General features: G+C 44.0%; 1 protein-coding gene across 6 annotated transcripts in view; it reads left to right on the forward strand.

The window, feature by feature from the left end:
- Positions 1 to 496: 496 nt before the first annotated feature.
- Positions 497 to 16739, forward strand: part of PRPSAP1 (phosphoribosyl pyrophosphate synthetase associated protein 1) — a 37259-nt gene continuing 21016 nt past the window's right edge. For 2 of the 6 annotated variants that reach the window (XM_077327710.1, XM_077327712.1), the window contains exons 1-2: positions 2183 to 2339; positions 13401 to 13542. Coding sequence is in view for 3 of the 6 variants with exons in the window: in XM_077327707.1 (XP_077183822.1) it covers positions 2176 to 2339 (164 nt within the window). In the remaining 3 variants the exon portion in view is untranslated. Of the gene's footprint in view, positions 729 to 1083; positions 2340 to 13400; positions 13543 to 16739 lie in introns of those variants that run through there. The other 4 variants (XM_077327709.1, XM_077327708.1, XM_077327707.1 and 1 more) reach the window with 4 other exon arrangements.

The raw sequence follows: 16739 nt of genomic DNA on the forward strand, positions 1-16739 counted from the left end.
TTTTAAACAGAGGCTGTGATTCTGTGAAGCTTCAATGGGATGGCAGGTTACAGTGTTCGAGTGATAGGGTTGTGAGTGTCCTGCATTGTGCGGGGGGGGGGGGGAGTGGATTAGATGACCCAGGCGGTCCCTTCCAACTCTATCATTCTTCATTTCTGTTTACTTTTTCCTCAGAGGACATGTCAGGAACTTTTTTGCAGAGCAACAACGACGGCAGGGGGGATAACAGCGCACCAGCCAGCATTATCTGAATGGTCTCGTGTAAAGAAACCCACTTGAACAGGTCCTGCCCTGTGCATTATAGAAAGGCCGTATTATAAAACACGCCCAAAACACTTAGTGTCTCCCCCGCCCCCTGCCTCTTTTGTAGTCACCTGTCTTACGTAATCCCCCCTGCAAACTCCCTCCCCGCCCAGCCTTAAGGACTTCTCGAGGAAACGATCACCGGCCCTTTCAGCACCTGCCCCCCTTCCCGCCGCGCTCCCCTCTGTCTCCGCCCACTTCCTTTGAAGCCGGGGAACCGTCATTCTAGAGCTTCCCTCCTAACCGGCGGTTGGTCCTCCAAGCGAAGCATCCATATTTGATCCGGGAAAAGAAGTAGTCAAGGTCCCAAGGAAGAGACGAAAGAACAAAAACGCCCACCGATTCGCCTCAGGGTGGCCCTAAAACTCGAAAAGTCTCCTAGTTGGCTAGCGAGCGGGGGGAGAGGGAAGAGCGGTGAGTACCAGGTAACGGGAGTTGTCTGTCACCGGCTGCCCTTACTCAACATGTCTGCGTGGCCGCTGACAAGGGCCGCAGCATTGTTCCCAAGCCGAGGGAGAGTTGGCACAAAATGGCCGCCGAGAGCAGAAGGTGGCGCTCTAGTGCTGCGTCTCTATGACCACCAGGGCCTTGGCGGAATCACTTTAGTTGATTTGGGGGGCGAGAGAGTAGCGGGCCTGCAGGAGTCCCAAGGAGGCGGGATCGACAGCAGCAACTGCGAACGACACTGACGGAGCGCGCCCTCTTCCCCCCAGGCTGCCCCTAAGCAGCAGTGGCTGGAATTGCCCTGCCTCCGTAGGGGGGCTGCTGTTCGGCTGACCCGTCCCCCCTCCCCCCCGCCATTTCCCACCGCCTGGATCCCCCCCCCTCTTGCCCATAACGCCCTCGTCCCCATCCCTGTCCCTCCCTCTTCACATCGCACCGCCCCTTCCAGACCACTCTGTTGCTTCTTGACCCATTTCCTCCTCTTCCTCACTGTTCCTCCTCCCCTGCCTTTTGCGTGTAAGGGCTTCCGTCCCGTCCCTCTCTTTTCACCTGGCTGCCTAACCATCTTGCATTTGACCTTTACAAGCTCTCAGGAAGGCGAGAGTGCCTTTCCCTCCTCTTGCTGCCCCCGTATCATACTTTGCCCCTGCCTTGTGGTTTGGGGCCCCTGCCATCCTGGGTCTTAAGTTTCCTCTATTCTCTGAACATTCCTGCCAAGTCTGCTGGAATCCTGATACCCTTATCAGCGGTTCTCCCTTCTAGCAGAACTTGCCTCCTGTTTCTCCCTTTCATTTCCCCTCTGGTCACTTTGTCCCCAGGATGTTTCCTTGACAGTGTCATTCCCTGCTTCCTCTGCCCTTCATGCTCTTGTCCCCGTTGTCTCCTGTGTTCCACCAACACATCTCTCTGCTGCCAATTCTGTGCCCTCAGAACCTCTCAAGACACCCCCCACCCACAGTCTGGAGTTTTCTCTCTGAATCTGTCTCCCCCTTTTTTGTGTTGTATGTAAACAAGTTTAATTGCTTTTGCTTTATTTTCTGTGCCCCCCTCCTCTGTTGTACTTTGTCTTAGGGATATTTGTTATTCTCCCCCACCCCAGTAAATTTTTATAAACTTTGGTTTCCTGTTTTTCCTGTTACTACTTATTTTGCTTTTGCTTCTCACCACTCTCACAAAGCTGACTGCTTGCTTTTTAGGACTTTGGCCAGCAAAAAGGCATATCTTCTTTCCCATAGGTGGCTTTTTCAGGGAACATATAAAGAACTAATTCCAAGCTAACATTGGTGCTTCTTAGCTTCTATTTTTAAAATACTTTTTCCTTGTCATTCCCATTACAGTTGGGTTGGGGAAGATCGTCCTGTGTTAAATTCCTTTTCTCCCCTCCATCCCTTAGTGGGTTTCTAGTAGTTGGAAAGGCTGAAGAGGAGGATGCCAAGGAAACTGCTGTTACCTTATAAATCTGTGTTTTCTCACTCTCGGGTTCCAAGGGGTTTGCATGATTCCTTGGCGATGAATGCAGCCAGAAGTGGCTACCGGGTCTTCTCGGCAAATTCTTCAGCAGCATGCACGGAACTGGCAAAGAAAATCACTGAGTGAGTCTCTTGCATTTTTAAACTTTGTGTTGTTGAGTTTATCATTAGGCATATAGCCAGATATTTTCTTTAAATGGTATTTTCAGTGGATTTTAGTCTTGGATTCAACTCCAGTAGCAGCTTAGAGACTGGCAAGATTTTTCAAGATATAAGCTTTTGAGAGTCAAAGCTCCTTTTGTCAGAATTAGTCTCAAAGGTGTTTTTGGACTGGAATCTAATGCTTTTAAGTGGTATATGATTCAGGTTTATCTTTTTTATTCTTCAGTTTTGTAGTTAATTGGTCAGCCAGGTTTAAGAGTTTATTAACTATTCAAGTCACATAGATTCACTTAGGTAATTCAGACTCAGAAATGGACTTCTTTGTGTTAAAATACTGAACATAATTTTAAATGAGAACAATATAATGATTTAGCCTATTGTTAAATTCTCTAGACCTCAACTGTAGTGCTTACGTTGGCTTTCTTGAGCCCTGTTTGAAAGGAAGATTTGGATTCACAGTATAGTGAAGCAAAGGGTTCCATGCATTTAGGCAGGCCTTGATAGGCAGCCCAAATATATAATCCTGCTGATCTTTCCTCTTCCTGGTTGGGATAGGCATGGGTCTTCTTAGCAAATATGATTTATTATTGAGTTGCATATCAGTTTAAACAGTTAAATTCCAGTGAGACCAAGTCTAACAAAAAGAGTTTTGACACTGAAAAGCCACTGTTTTATTTGCAAGTGTTTCTGAAACTCGGCAAGACTACAGGTCCATACAACCACTAAATGGTTTTTTTGGGAGACCTGCTATAAGTGTGCTTGCCAAATGCCCCTTGCAGGTGAAAGCATTTGTTGTCCTTAAAAAAAAAAAAAAAGCTGATCTGAGCATCAATAGAAAGCAAAGGCATTAGCTAGATGATCCTTAACTGGTTGAACTGTCCTGTTAGATTCTCAGTGGTACTGAATAGTACAAAGAGATTCACCGTTTTTTCAGTGTCACTTTTCAGTGTTTGGAGCCACAGACACTGGACACGGTTCAAGAGATGAAAAATCAGTTCAATCTCCCAATTTCTTCTTAAACCAAAAATGGCCATAGAAAGCTCTGAGTTTGGTCACCAGAGCAACAGGATGAAAGAGAGGGTTCGTAATCTTTCTGCCACAAATAATTTCAGAACTTCCCTTTCCACATTGCTATTCTAATTATTATCCTAAATTGGGGAACGGCGGTCTATAAATCAAATAATAAATAAATAATAAATAAATCTTCTAGATGGGAACAGCTTTTTGTGTGGCGGTTTGAATAAGTGATTCTGACGAGTTGGGAGCAGAAAAAGGAAAAAGCTTATTGGCTTCCATTCTTCTGGTGAAATTTTAGAGAAACAGCTGCTGATAAATTTCTGGAGATGGTGGCACTTGACTGCTATGTAATGTCTAGTCTGACCTCAAACAATACTACATTATCACATTGATACTGATGGCAGTCATAAACGTCTTAGAAAACATTAGATTAATTCTGGTCTTCTAAACATTGTTTTGCCACGGTATCTCTATTACTGATGGGTTTAGTTTGAAAAAGGTAGGCACGTGTTCTCTAATTGGTACAATTATCATCAAATTTGTTTTCAAACACTAGCATAAGTGTCACCAGTTACTGTCCTTCCTAGAAGAAGAACAGTGTTTAAAAACACATTCTAAAGGTTTTGTTCTTTCTAGGGGAAGAGCAGCATGTTTGAACAAAGTGGTATGCAAAGTTTAGATCGTTGCGTTCTTAAAATGGCAAAATGGTGGTCACTATGAAGTATGAGGCCATAAACAGTACATTTGGGAATTGTTTTATAAAATACCAAATAGCCTTATTCTTCCTCCCATGTACACTTTTCTATGGTTAAAGATAGCGGACTGCCTTGCCATTAGAAGCTACTTGCTGCAGTATACAGGTCTTATATTCCTTGACTTTCCATGACTAAGAATAAGAGTGGTAGGTTCTACTTGGTACTTACTTGAAAGGCTGCTAATGTTTTGGTAAATGACATGTTATTGAAAATTGCATCCCTGTGTAAGATTCTCCCTTCTGTAATGTTTGGGTTTCGTGATATTGTGTGCTTTCCTATCGCTACCAGTGGCAGCTGGTATTACACGGTAGGAAAAATCATGCTATCAGGGCAACTCAGCATGTATTAAGTTATGTTATTCAGTAATAGAAAGAGGAAAAGCTCAATGAGTAGGATGCTGCTTTCACTGAAAGTCCCATGTCTCCTGTGATATATAACGGTACCCGTTGTTAATAATTTCATCAGATAACTCCTTCACAGCTAGATGGTTATGTCAAGGATTAATGCCTCATGGGGATCACTTTCTTCTCCCAGTCCTGACAGTTAAGAGCACCCTTGCCATTAGGATACCAATTGGAGCTGGAAGCGCAGTTCATTGTCCGTCTTGTTGTGCAGCCCCACATTGGGACTGCGCAAATGCAGGCCTGCTGCGGAAGTCGTTTTTCCAGCTTTAGCCCTGTAGGGGGTGCTTCCGTTCCATCATGGTGCGCATGCATGTGGTTACCAGCTCTTCCCTCAGTTCCTTTTTCACCACCACAAAGAACAGTCGCACTTACCAGCAGCTCTTTTTTTCTTTGAGAATGGCATCTAAGGCTATTTTCAATAAGTGTTCTCGCTGCGGAGTGAAGATCCTGCAGACCGATGATCATGATCTTTGTCTTCTTTGCCTCAGTGAAGCTCATAACATTGGGGCATGTAAAATCTACCAGTGCTTCATGCCTAAAGCCAAGTCAAATCGTTCTGCCAGACTCAAGGCAGCTTTATGGGAGAAAGCCCTTTGGGGCCCGCTATCCAACCCCTTCCAAACTGGCATCCAAGCCTTCCTCTGCTCCTGCCCCTAACCCTGGATCCACATTGGTCCATTCCGGCTGTGGTTCTGACACAGGTGGAGAAGCATAGAGCAGTTCCATCAGTTCCGTCTGCACCTTTGGTGGATACATGAAGACATTGTCTTACGGGGAGTGCCATTTGGTTTGTGGAACCCTGATTTGACCTTAATCACCGATGCATCTCTCGTGGGTTGGGGGGCTCATTGTTTGGATAGATCCATCCAAGGTCTCTGGTCAGCCCCTGAACAGCAGTTCCATATCAACTTTTTGGAGTTACATGTGATACATTTAGCCTTAATTCATTTTGCAGATATCTTGCACAGCAAGAAGATCCTTATCCAAACGGACAATACCTCCTGCATGTTTTACCTAAACAAGCAGGGAGGAGTGTTATCCTGGCACCTTTGTCATGAGGCCATGAAAATTTGGAAATCAGCCATCAGGCTGCAATAGATTTCAGGGCCATTCATATAGCAGGGGTATTGAATGTTCAAGCAGATGCACTCAGCAGGTCTTTCATCTTTCCCTACAACTGGTCCCTCAATTTCAACTTTCTCTGGCCAATTCTGGAATGATGGGGTCTCCCAACAGTTGACCTATTTGCTTCTCCACTGTCAGCCAAATGCAGACCGTTTTGTTCCATGGCAGGGATATGTCTCAATTCGATGGGGGATGCGTTGCAGTTGCAATGGACCGGAACTCTATTGTATGCCTTTCCCCCCCTTACCACTTCTTCCCAAGGTTCTACACAAGGTGCAGGCAGATTGAACATCCATGATCCTAATCACACCAGATTGGCCATGGCAGTGTTGGTACCCAGTTCTGCTGAACCTCTCAGCGGGCCGGAAGATCCTTGAGAACCTAACCTGACTGCATGGAAACTCCACTGAGCGTGGAGTGTTTCTCACAAGAGGTTAAGGACGTCCTCCTACACTCTAGTTGTGCGTCCACCAGATGTTCTTATAACCTCAAGTGGGCAAGTTTTGAATGTTGGTGTGCGGAGAAAAGTTTGTGCCCGTATATTTGCCTTCTGCCGAGAGTGTTGGAATATTTGCTAGCTTTGGCTGTGGATGGCCTGGCCATCCATACATCTGGCAGTACTTTCAGCCTTTCATGAGGAGATCCAGGGAGTTTCCCTCTTTGCTCATAAACTCTCCCAACATTTTCTGAAAGGTTTAACTAAGCTGTTTCCCCCTACACCTAGAGTGACCCCCCAGTGGTCCTTGTCATTGGTCCTGCCCACACTCATATGCCCTCTCTTTGAACCCTTAGGGGCAGTCTCCTTAGGCCTGCTTTCCATGAAGATGGCCTTTCTGATTACCATCACGTGTACCAGACATGTTCTTGAAATAAGTGCCCTTAGGTCTGATTCCCCTTTTTTACAGGTGTTTCCGAACAAGGTTATCCTGCATCCTGACCTGCAGTTTCTTCCCAAGGTGGTTTCTAATTTCCACTTGGCCCAGGCTATTACCTTACCGTGTATCTTTCCTAACCCAACCTCCAACTCAGAGAGGTCCCTCCATTCGTTAGATGTTATAAGGGCACTGTTGTACTATTTGGACAGAACCAAAGAGTTTAGAAAAGCAAACGCTTTATACATATATTATTGGGGTCCCAGTAAGGGACATAAGGCCTCTCCAAGTACATTGTCCAGGTGGATGGTCTTGGCCATCGGATCTGCTTATTTGGCTACGAAGGTCCCTTGACCTCTTTGTGTGTGGGCTCATTCCCTTTGGGTCATGGGTTCCCTGGCTGCTTTCCACAGGAAGGTTCTGATGGTGGATATCTGCCATGTCTCTTCTGCACTCAGCATTAAGAAGTCATTTCTACATTCTGAGGAAGAGCTATTACTGCTCATTGGACTGTGTGATTCATGTTAAGATTGTCTGATCTTAATTACCTCTCCTGCAAAGCTAATTGGGCCAGAACTTCAGAAGATAAACTCCAACCTTAACATATCTTTGAAAAGGTGGCTTCTTAAGGGAAAATGCCAGCCTTGTTCCATTCAAGGAATCTTTTGTCATCAAGCAATGTAAGTAGTTCTATCTAGTTGGCTAAAGAAGTTGTATATATTAGTTGCCTGTTGTCTCTGATTTTTTTTTCTAGATTAGTTTGTTTTATTAGTAAAAAATAATCTCTGTTGAAGTGCTCCAGACTTGTGGAATATGTGATGCTCAGTGCACTCTTTATGCCTAACAAACGTTCCTACTCTTTAGAGAAATAGTGTCTGAAGAGCCCAGGGCTTCTAAGATCTATATTGAGAATATATCATCCTCAGAATACCCTTGTAAAGGTGCCTTCTCTTTAGCATTGGGAGTATTAGAAACCTTCTGTAGAAAGTTAGTGGCATTGTAGAAGACCTGAGACATGGCCTGGAAAGATAAGTTAGGTATAGCATCCAAGACCATGTTGTAAATGGAAGTGGGAGCAAATGTTGTCTTTGGGTGATACAACATTAGCAGGTCAAGGTGGCAACTGAGAGAAGAGCTATCAGCAAAATTCAGGTTTTGCTAATGAACCATCAATTACTGACTTATACTTGAAAATCCAACAAAACGGACTGCTTGGTTCCCTAGTTGTTGTTGTTGGTTCCCTAGTACATTCTTCAAATGTTCTGATTTCAAAACCTGTAAAGTCATTTCATTCCAGCACACATGAATGCAGTTGTTTCTCTGATTCCTTGAGCAGCCTGAACTGGTGAGCCAGTGTGTGAACTACAGCATCCTCCATGTCACAAATAGGTTAACTTTTTCAGTAGTTGGAGAACATGTAGTACCCCTGAAAAAGAAACAGATGCACTTAAGGGTCTCCAATTAAAGAACCTTTGGTAGTAGGTGTTTGGAAAGATCTTTCTTTGGTTCCAAAGTGCAGCCATGTTGGCTGTTTATTTTAGCTGCTATGTATGTGCCCTGAAGTTGCAGTCTACTTACGGCAACCCCAGCAAGGGATTTTCAAGGCAAGTGAGAAGCAGACAGCAGTCCTATGGCACCTTAAAGATGAGCACAGTTTTATCCTGCCATAGGTTTTTTGGGCTACGACCCACTTCTTTGGATACAATGAGCAGATCCTTACAAGGCAGAAGTTTTATTTAGGGAGCAGGGGGAGGGGGGAAATACCCGGCCTGACCATGTAGCCATGAGATTCTAGATATACAGGATGAAATATGTTTCCATAAATTCTAATAAAGAACAATAGTTGATCGTTATGCTAGGCTAGTTAATACTATAAAAGGTGGGGAGTCTCAGCATACTAAGATAATTAATCTTAGCATACTAAGATAATTAATGCCAGTATGTGTGTTGTGCTGTCAAGTCACTTCCAATTTATGGCAACTCAAGGATTTAATGTCCTTCAAAACATCCTATGATTAACAGCCTTGCTTAGGTTTTGCCAACAAGGGCTGTTTCTTCCTTGATTGACTGGGTGGGTCTTCCTGTTCTCCTATTGGGTCTTCCAACTTCTCCTAACATTGCTGTCTTTTCCAGTGACACTTCTCTCCTTACAATATGTTATGAGTTAATGCCCATACCAAGGCACATTCTTCAAGCCCTGGTGTGTGTGGAGCCGTATAATGAATCCCTGCAGTTTCATTCTGGAGTCTTTTTTATATCCTCCACATAAACAGATTGTAAAGTGAGGATTGACTTGTCACATGTGAAGAAATGGGCTCTCATCCATAGAAGTTAATGCTGAAATAAACTTAGGTTAGCCTTTAAGATGTTGCAAGGCTCTTGTTTCTTTGTCTGAGGTCCTAGAAAACTGCAGTTGATCTGCACAGACAATTCTGTGCTAGACAGGCCAAAGGTCTGATGGTGTAAGGCAGTTTTGTATGGTTGTAATGTGATTATTTGCTGCTGGCTAATTGGAATTTGATTTTTAGTTGAAGGGGTTATGCTTTGTCATACATCTTTAGATCATTTCACAAGATCAGTTAATCAGCTATTTGATTATTAAAATATAGTTCTATTCAGTCCATAACTGAAAACACTTGCTGGTAAGTTAGTATAAAAATTGTTCTAAGCAGAAAGAAGTAGGTACTCATGCAGCTGGAACGTTACCAATTTGGATTCATTGTCATATCTTGATTTGGTAAACAATCAGCATCCAGGTATGAATTTAGGATTGCAACTATTTGAAATTGGCTCTGCAACTTGTTATGTTATCTGTAACAATCTTGCTTTACTGGAATTCAGCCCTGGATTGAATCAAATGGCTCAAGTATCCTGAAAAATGTTCCAAGTTGAAATTGATGTGATACAATCATTGTATCAGATTTCTAAAGCACTCTTTGTTGAGATGCCATTATAAGCATTTTGTTCAGAAGAAAAGTACATGTTTTTGTACTCTGGGACCACAGAGTCTCAAGTGAATGGAGGTGATCCAGCTCGCTATAGAATTCTGTCAGCTGCTGTTACCCAGTAGAAGACTGATCCTCTTGTAACACTAAAAATAGACAATGGAACCTCAGTAAAATATCTCAAATTTCATAAATCTGTTTTAATACTACATCTTACCTCCTTTTACTCAAGCATGATTTGCATTTTCATGGAACATCCTCCATGCTTTGATATAGGTCTGCCAAATATTATAGTAATTTGTTGTCTTTCATTCTATATTATGTTGTAAAATATATGTTCTTCATTTATCTGAGCAGAGCCTTCTGTGGGTGCCAACCTGCAAATGGGCAAAATCAACAACTACCCATAAATGTGCCTTCTCTGTTGTGACCCCCACCTTATGGAGTGGCCTACCTGAGGAAGGCTTCCACTCCATGCCTGGCTTTCTGCAAACTGTGCAAAACTGCACTATTCAAGAGGACTTTTCTGCATTGATTAGTAGGGTAGCAATGTACAAATGATTCACAATGCTACGTGCATAAATCAGGGACTGTGGTCTATGTATAGCTTGCTGTAAGTGGGATACTGCTAATGTGTGCAGCATTTAATGTGTCATGTTAATACTTAGGTTTTGCTTTGGTTGTGTTTTAGATTTTTGGTTGGTTCTGCAACCCTAACCCTATTTCATGTAAGAAGATCATAGTCTGACGAAGGGTGCTTGCACTCGAAAGCTCATCCCTTGAATAAATTTTTGTTGGTCTTAAAAGTGCTACTGGACTTTTAGTGTCCTACTTCATCATTTACTGATTGCCTCAGTCTGTGTAGTCCTCCTTGAGTCCAATAGAGGAAGGCAAGCTAGAAATAATGTAAATAAATAAATCAGTGCTATATTGTCAGAATTTTTCCCAAATATTTCAAAAGTACCTGGTCTATTTACCCACTGGTTTAGTAATTCATACAGTGACAGTCACGTTAGCTCTGTATTTTGCTGTACAGCATGGTGTCATGGTTAAAGAGTGGCAAACTCTCATCAGGAGAACTGGGTTTGATTCTCTACTTCTCTACATGCAGCCAGCTGTTCTTACAGAGCAGGTTCTATTATAGCTGTTGCAGAGCAGTTCCCTTAAAGCTCTCTTAGGGGGGAAAGGGAAAGGCGTTTGTAAGCTGCTTCACAGTATCTCATACCGTCCTTTTAAAAGGACAGTGTAATGCCATATTTATTTTCAGGGAATCGATGGAGCAGCATTACTCCTGGGTTCATTCAAATACCTTAATATTAATTAATGAACTAGTAGTTACTCATTTTAAAAATATTAGTGCTAATGCTTGTAATAAAGGAGCAGAGTTCTTAGTGCAAAATAATATAAGGAGAGATTGGGACTTATTCTAAACTATGTCCACAATTCTTTGCTAAATTGTTTCTTTAATAATAAAACTGTGTTGTTGTCTGTCTGTTAAGGAAGGGGTAGTAAACCTGTGGTCCTCCAGATGTCCTTGTACTACAATTGTACTACAATTCCCATGATCCCCTGCCAGCGTGTGCAGGCAGGGGCTCATGGGAATTGTAGTCCATGAAGATCTGGAGGCCACAGATTGACTACCCCTGATTAAGGAACAGTTTTTAATTAGATTTGAGATGCTATCTACAGGCCTTGATGTTGGGGTGTGAGTCAACCTAAAACTCAATTTCCAGCTACTTTGGTTTTTATTTTAGTGACCGTATTTTCTTATTATTTTTTACATAAAGCTGATCTCTAACCTCATTATTGAAATTTTATTAAAGCTTCAAGGAAAGCATTGTATATAAACAAATATAGGTGTAACCCTGGTTGTTGTCATCAGAACAAAAAACTAAACTCTAGCCCTAACTTCTCATTTTCTCATAATACTGTTGTTGCTTTTAAAAACTCAGTTTTATTGAATATCATGCATATATTTTATTTAGAAAAGAGAAGGAAGGGGAAAGGAAATAAGAAAACAACATATAAGACTACTTGTATTATACTACTGATTACTATGTTCTTTGTTCATATCCATTCTTATCACTTAATGACAGTTCTTTCAATTCTTTAGTTTCTAATAAGATCTTAATAGAAGAACAAATTTAGAAAAAACAAAAATGTTTTACCTACTCTATCCAAAAAGAAGAAAAACTTAATTGTTTTAAAGTATTCTAGTATAAATTTAGATTGTCGCTTGTAGGGGGGGGGAGAGCAACTGGGTCTAGGTGATTGATGCCAGTTGGGTGCTGATCATAACTCTCACTCAAGATGTGTGGGTACTAAGCAAAATTAGTTCCTGAAATTCTGTGAACAGAAAAGATGGGAGGCTTCTGGATTGTTCCTAATGGATTCACTGTTCTCTATTGTTCCTAGTCAGCTGATGTTTAAACAAAAGGACTTGTTGAAATGCAGAGATGATGCATTTCTCTGGAAATGTTAAGACCATGTATCCCATAAAACTATTAAAACAAAGCTAAAATTACTGCTTTCTAATGTGATGTAAATGTCAAAATCAACTAAACAAGATAGCTTTTTGATTATTGCAATAGTTTTATTCTTGAACCTATTTATCTTAGAATCAAATATCTGATTATAACATGTTTTAGAAGCGTAGAGAGCTCTTCAGTGCAGCATGAAAAATTTTAAGAAATCAAAGGCTACCAGTCTTAACAAATAAATGCATACACAATTGTTTAGTGTTAGCTTCTAATTAATATCTGGTTCTTTGTTATAATTCTGACATCAGAGCTATAATCAGAGAGAAGCCAAATTAGGTCTGATAACTCAGAGACTCCAGGAGGGAGAAATTGGGTTACCCAGAATGAAAACATCTCCTTTGGTACTTGGGCAAATTAATTGCCTGCCACTAAATTGTGGAGATAGAGACAGATCTTATTTTCCTGGGCTCCAAGATCACTGCAGATGGGGACGGCAGCAAAGAAATTAAAAGACACTTGCTCCTGGAGAGGAAAGCTATGGCAAATCTAGACAGCATCCTAAAAAGCAGAGATATCACCCTGCCAACATGGTCTTCTCAGTTGCAATGTATGGCTGTGAAAGTTAGACCATAAGGAAGGCCGAACATCAAAGAATTGAGGCTTTTGAATTCTGGTGCTGGAGAAGACTCTTGCGAGTCCCTTGGACTGCAAGGAGAACAAACTGGTCAGTCCTAGAGGAGATCAGCCCTGACTGCTCCTTAGAAAGCCAGATCCTAAAGATGAAGCTCAAATACTTTGGCCACCTAATGAGAAGGAAGGACTTCCTGGAGAAGAGCCTAATGCTGGGAGCGATTGAGGGCAAAAGAAGAAGGGGACGACAAAGAATGAGGTGGCTGGATGGAGTCACTGAAGCAGTCAGTGTGAACTTAAATGGAGTTGGGGAATGGTAGAGGACAGGAAGGCCTGGAGGATCATTGTCCATGGGGACGTGATGGGTCAGGCACGACTTCGTACCTAGCAACAACAAATTGTTTTGAGAATACTGCTTTAATGTTTTTAAAAAATCTACTTAGGGAGTCAGTTGTTTTGTAAAGTCAGAGCAAGTACTTACTTCTACAGAGTAATCAGAGTAGGGTGCAAGCTGACCCCAGCACCAGTGTAACTCAGATTTATGTTCTTGCAAGAGGCATTTATGCCAGTGTAGGGAATAATTGGCATTGCATGGTGCACTTCCACTGGTGCAGTGATGGCACGAACCCCTGCATTGACCGAAATGTAAGCATGTCAATGCGTGAACTCCCAAAGCATTTTAGCATAGAAACACTTCCCAGGACTGGCACAAAATTTTGTGCCATCAAAATGCCAATAAAGCCATTGGCAGCCATGGTAAATCCCTACTCTCTCTTCTTCCCCCTCCCCCTCAGCTGCAGTAATGCCCTCAGGAACCCTTGATGCTCAGGATAATGACCAAGTGCACACCCAGTTAGAAAACACCACACGCCAGCTCTGCTACTCCAATGATGGCCTGGTCCCCCCCCTCTAGGAGACAGCCCCACAGCTCCAAAGGTAGGACATATGGCACAGAATGCTGATTGAGCTAAATGATAGCCAAACACTTCCCTTGCAGGCGCAGAGTGCCCTGATGCTGCTGTCTCTCCAGATCCATGGAGGTTTTGACAGGACACTGGGTCAGGTGTGAATGATCTGGATTCTGCCACCTGTTGGGTCCCCTTTGCAGTAGAATGCCAGATGAGTCTTCCACGAGTGCCAAATGCTCTACAAGCTTCCAAGAAGAAACACTGGCAGCTGCTCTACCATGTAGCTTCCCTGTTTACAACATGGAGAGCCATTAACCCATCCATGGAGGCAAAACCTGCCTCAGGAGCACACAGAAGTAACCAGCCCCAACAAGAGTTGGTGAGGCACTCCTGGCATGGAAAGACCAAGTGCTGGTCCCACACATTAGTCCTGCAATCCCAGCCTTACCACTCTATGTTCCTACTTTCCCCCCTGTGAAGCATATCCATTGTACCCATCCCAGGTATTGGTGTTCGTTGTGGATGCTGGGAGGTGAGAGTATGTGTGGAGGGGGTCTTATGCAAGGCTGATAAAACTGTAACCATAATCTCAGCAACCCAGAATCATTTTGGGGCCCAGTACCCACAGAGCTAAGAGTATCCTTCTGTTATCTGGTGGATGTTTGGACTTACACCATGGAAATATTGATAATCTATGGGGCTGAGCAGTCCCTACCATGAACCCCCTTCTTTCTCTATCATACCTGCAGAAATTACACTCCAGACTCTGGCATGGGGGACAACTTCCACATGGCATTACTGTTTCATCCAGCAGTAATTCCTAGCTCTATAGTGACAAGAAATGCTTCCCATGACCTTAGCCATGGGTGACCTTGGGGCACAGTGTAGCGCAGAAGCATACTCATGGCATCAACATTCCCTTTGGAGGCCAGAGACTTCAGGGGCTGCTGCCTATAGACCATGGGAATGCAATCATAGTCCTAGTTGAGCCCGGAAACTGGGCACCTGTTGCCAAGGGCTGCAGCTGCTTGTAGTGCCAAGAAGGGGAAGACTGTCCAGCACAGCCCATCCTGCCCATCCCATCCTTCACAGTGAATCTGGTCAGTGTCAGAGGCAGAGCTTTGCAAGGGCCATCTGCATAACAGTCAGACAGCTTGGTGATAATTTGGGGTGCAAATGAGAAACGCAAATGGCAAACAGCAGTGGCTGTTGGACAACATCAGCTGCTTGACAGCCCAAGTGATGAGAATCACCAACAATATGCCCATTGCCTTTAGAGCTGGCCTTCCCCCATTCCTCCAATGACAGAGGGATGCTCCCAGATCTATGGCCCTGAGCCCTGAGATGATGATAGACTGCCATGTCCTCCTGGGGGTTGAGCATTATGTGTGTACACTTGACAACCCCCACCACATTGAGGCAGCCTCCAAATGATGCAAACCCTAGCTTGATGGACACAAAGTTGGCCTTCTCAATAGGAAAGCACACATGCTTCTGGACATGGGCCAGTATATAACCCAGAGAGCTGTGTAGGCATCAGTTAGCAGATGACTACAACACTTTGAGTGCTTCAGTGAGAACCCCCTGAAAGGATCTGGTGACCAGGTCCCTCAGAGAGAACAGATTTTCTGCAAGTCAAGGATGGCACTTGGTGTAGTGGTTAGGAGTGCGGACTTCTAATCTGGCGAGCTGAGTTTATTTCTCTGCTCCTCCTCGACATGCAGCCAGCTGAATGACCTTGGGTTGGCCACAGCACTGATAAAGCTGTTCTGACTGAGCAGTAATATCAGAGCTCTCTCAGCCTCACCTAACAAGCTGTCTGTTGTGGGGAGAGGGGAGATAAGGCTATTGTAAGCCACTTTGAGACTCCTTTGGGTAGAGAAAAGCGGCATATAAGAACCATCTCTTCTAAAAGACTGGTCCAAGCTTTTTGCACAGGGCCTTGATGGGAGACATACAAAAGACAGAGGATGCTAATGCAATCCTTGTGCACTGTGCCTCCGTTGGCACTGTGCGAGCCAGACATAGCAAGTGAATGGGCCGCACTCCAAGCATGGGAGGTATGGGCAGAATGCGCACCATTTTGGTTGTGCCTGGCCCAATCATGCAAAAAAAAAAAGAGGCAAAAGCAACTAAGAAGATGGTTGCCAGCCAGATCTGCACATATCGGTACATGTGTTGCCCTTCCCAGACCATATGCCCACTACAGTATGAATGCCTTGTTTCCCCTGCCCAGCCATTGAGTGTGTATGAGGGGCAGCACTGGGGAATGGTGCCTTCCCATGGTGGAATGGTCTGCCTACACATTCCACTTTGTGGGTAGCATGACCATTGGAACCTCTGGTGGCAGAGGATGGCCTTAGTCAGCTGAATTGGATTGAGGCCGAGAAGGTAACACTGTATGGCTTGGTGGTGGAGCTTGCAAGCATTGCCCTTGTTACTGCCAGGAGTAGATCCGCTAACTTCTGCTGCTGTGTCTTCTGATGCACGGCTGCAGAACAGTTGTCAGCCATGGGACATACTGTTCAAACAGAGATGTCGACTCTGAATCACTGGAATGATTTCTTCATCCTCATTCAGAAGAATGTCTGAACCCTCATGGCCAAAAGTATACCTTTGGGAGCAGGCGGAGGAGTGGGGTTTCCAGGCAGAAGAAGCCATCATGCAGCTGGTGATACAACCTGTGGTGGTGGGTGGCCCCAGCATGGGGGTTTCGTAGTGAGTGATATGGTCTTCTCTGACACCTGTTCCTAGCATTGTTGTTCTGCTCCCCTATATCTCTTATCAGTTCCCCCGGCTCCCCTAACCAATCTCCCTCCACCTCGCAGTCAACTATGCACCCTGATCTCAAGGAGGCACACACCAGCAGCAGCCTCCGTGGTACTATAAATCAGGGGTAGTCAACCTGTGGTTCTCCAGATATCCATGGACTACAATTCCCATGAGCCCCTGCCAGCATTTGCACATATCCCTTGCCCTGACACCTGAAGAGGAGCCAACACAAAGGACGGAATCAAAATCTTCGGATGCCAGTGACCTTGACCTTGTGGATGGGGGGCATGGATAGGGCAGGTGTCCCTGGTCTATGTATAATGGCCTGGAGGAAGGACAGGATCCAGGCTCCTTGCCAGGTTTGGGGCCCCGTGTCTGACACAGTCCATCCCACCCACATTTTCTCCATTGGGTGGCAATTGAGCAGGAGTACGTCACAAGAATGCTGGAATG

This window comes from Paroedura picta, chromosome 3 (assembly GCF_049243985.1).
Source record: "Paroedura picta isolate Pp20150507F chromosome 3, Ppicta_v3.0, whole genome shotgun sequence".
Classification (NCBI taxonomy): Eukaryota; Metazoa; Chordata; class Lepidosauria; order Squamata; family Gekkonidae; genus Paroedura; species Paroedura picta.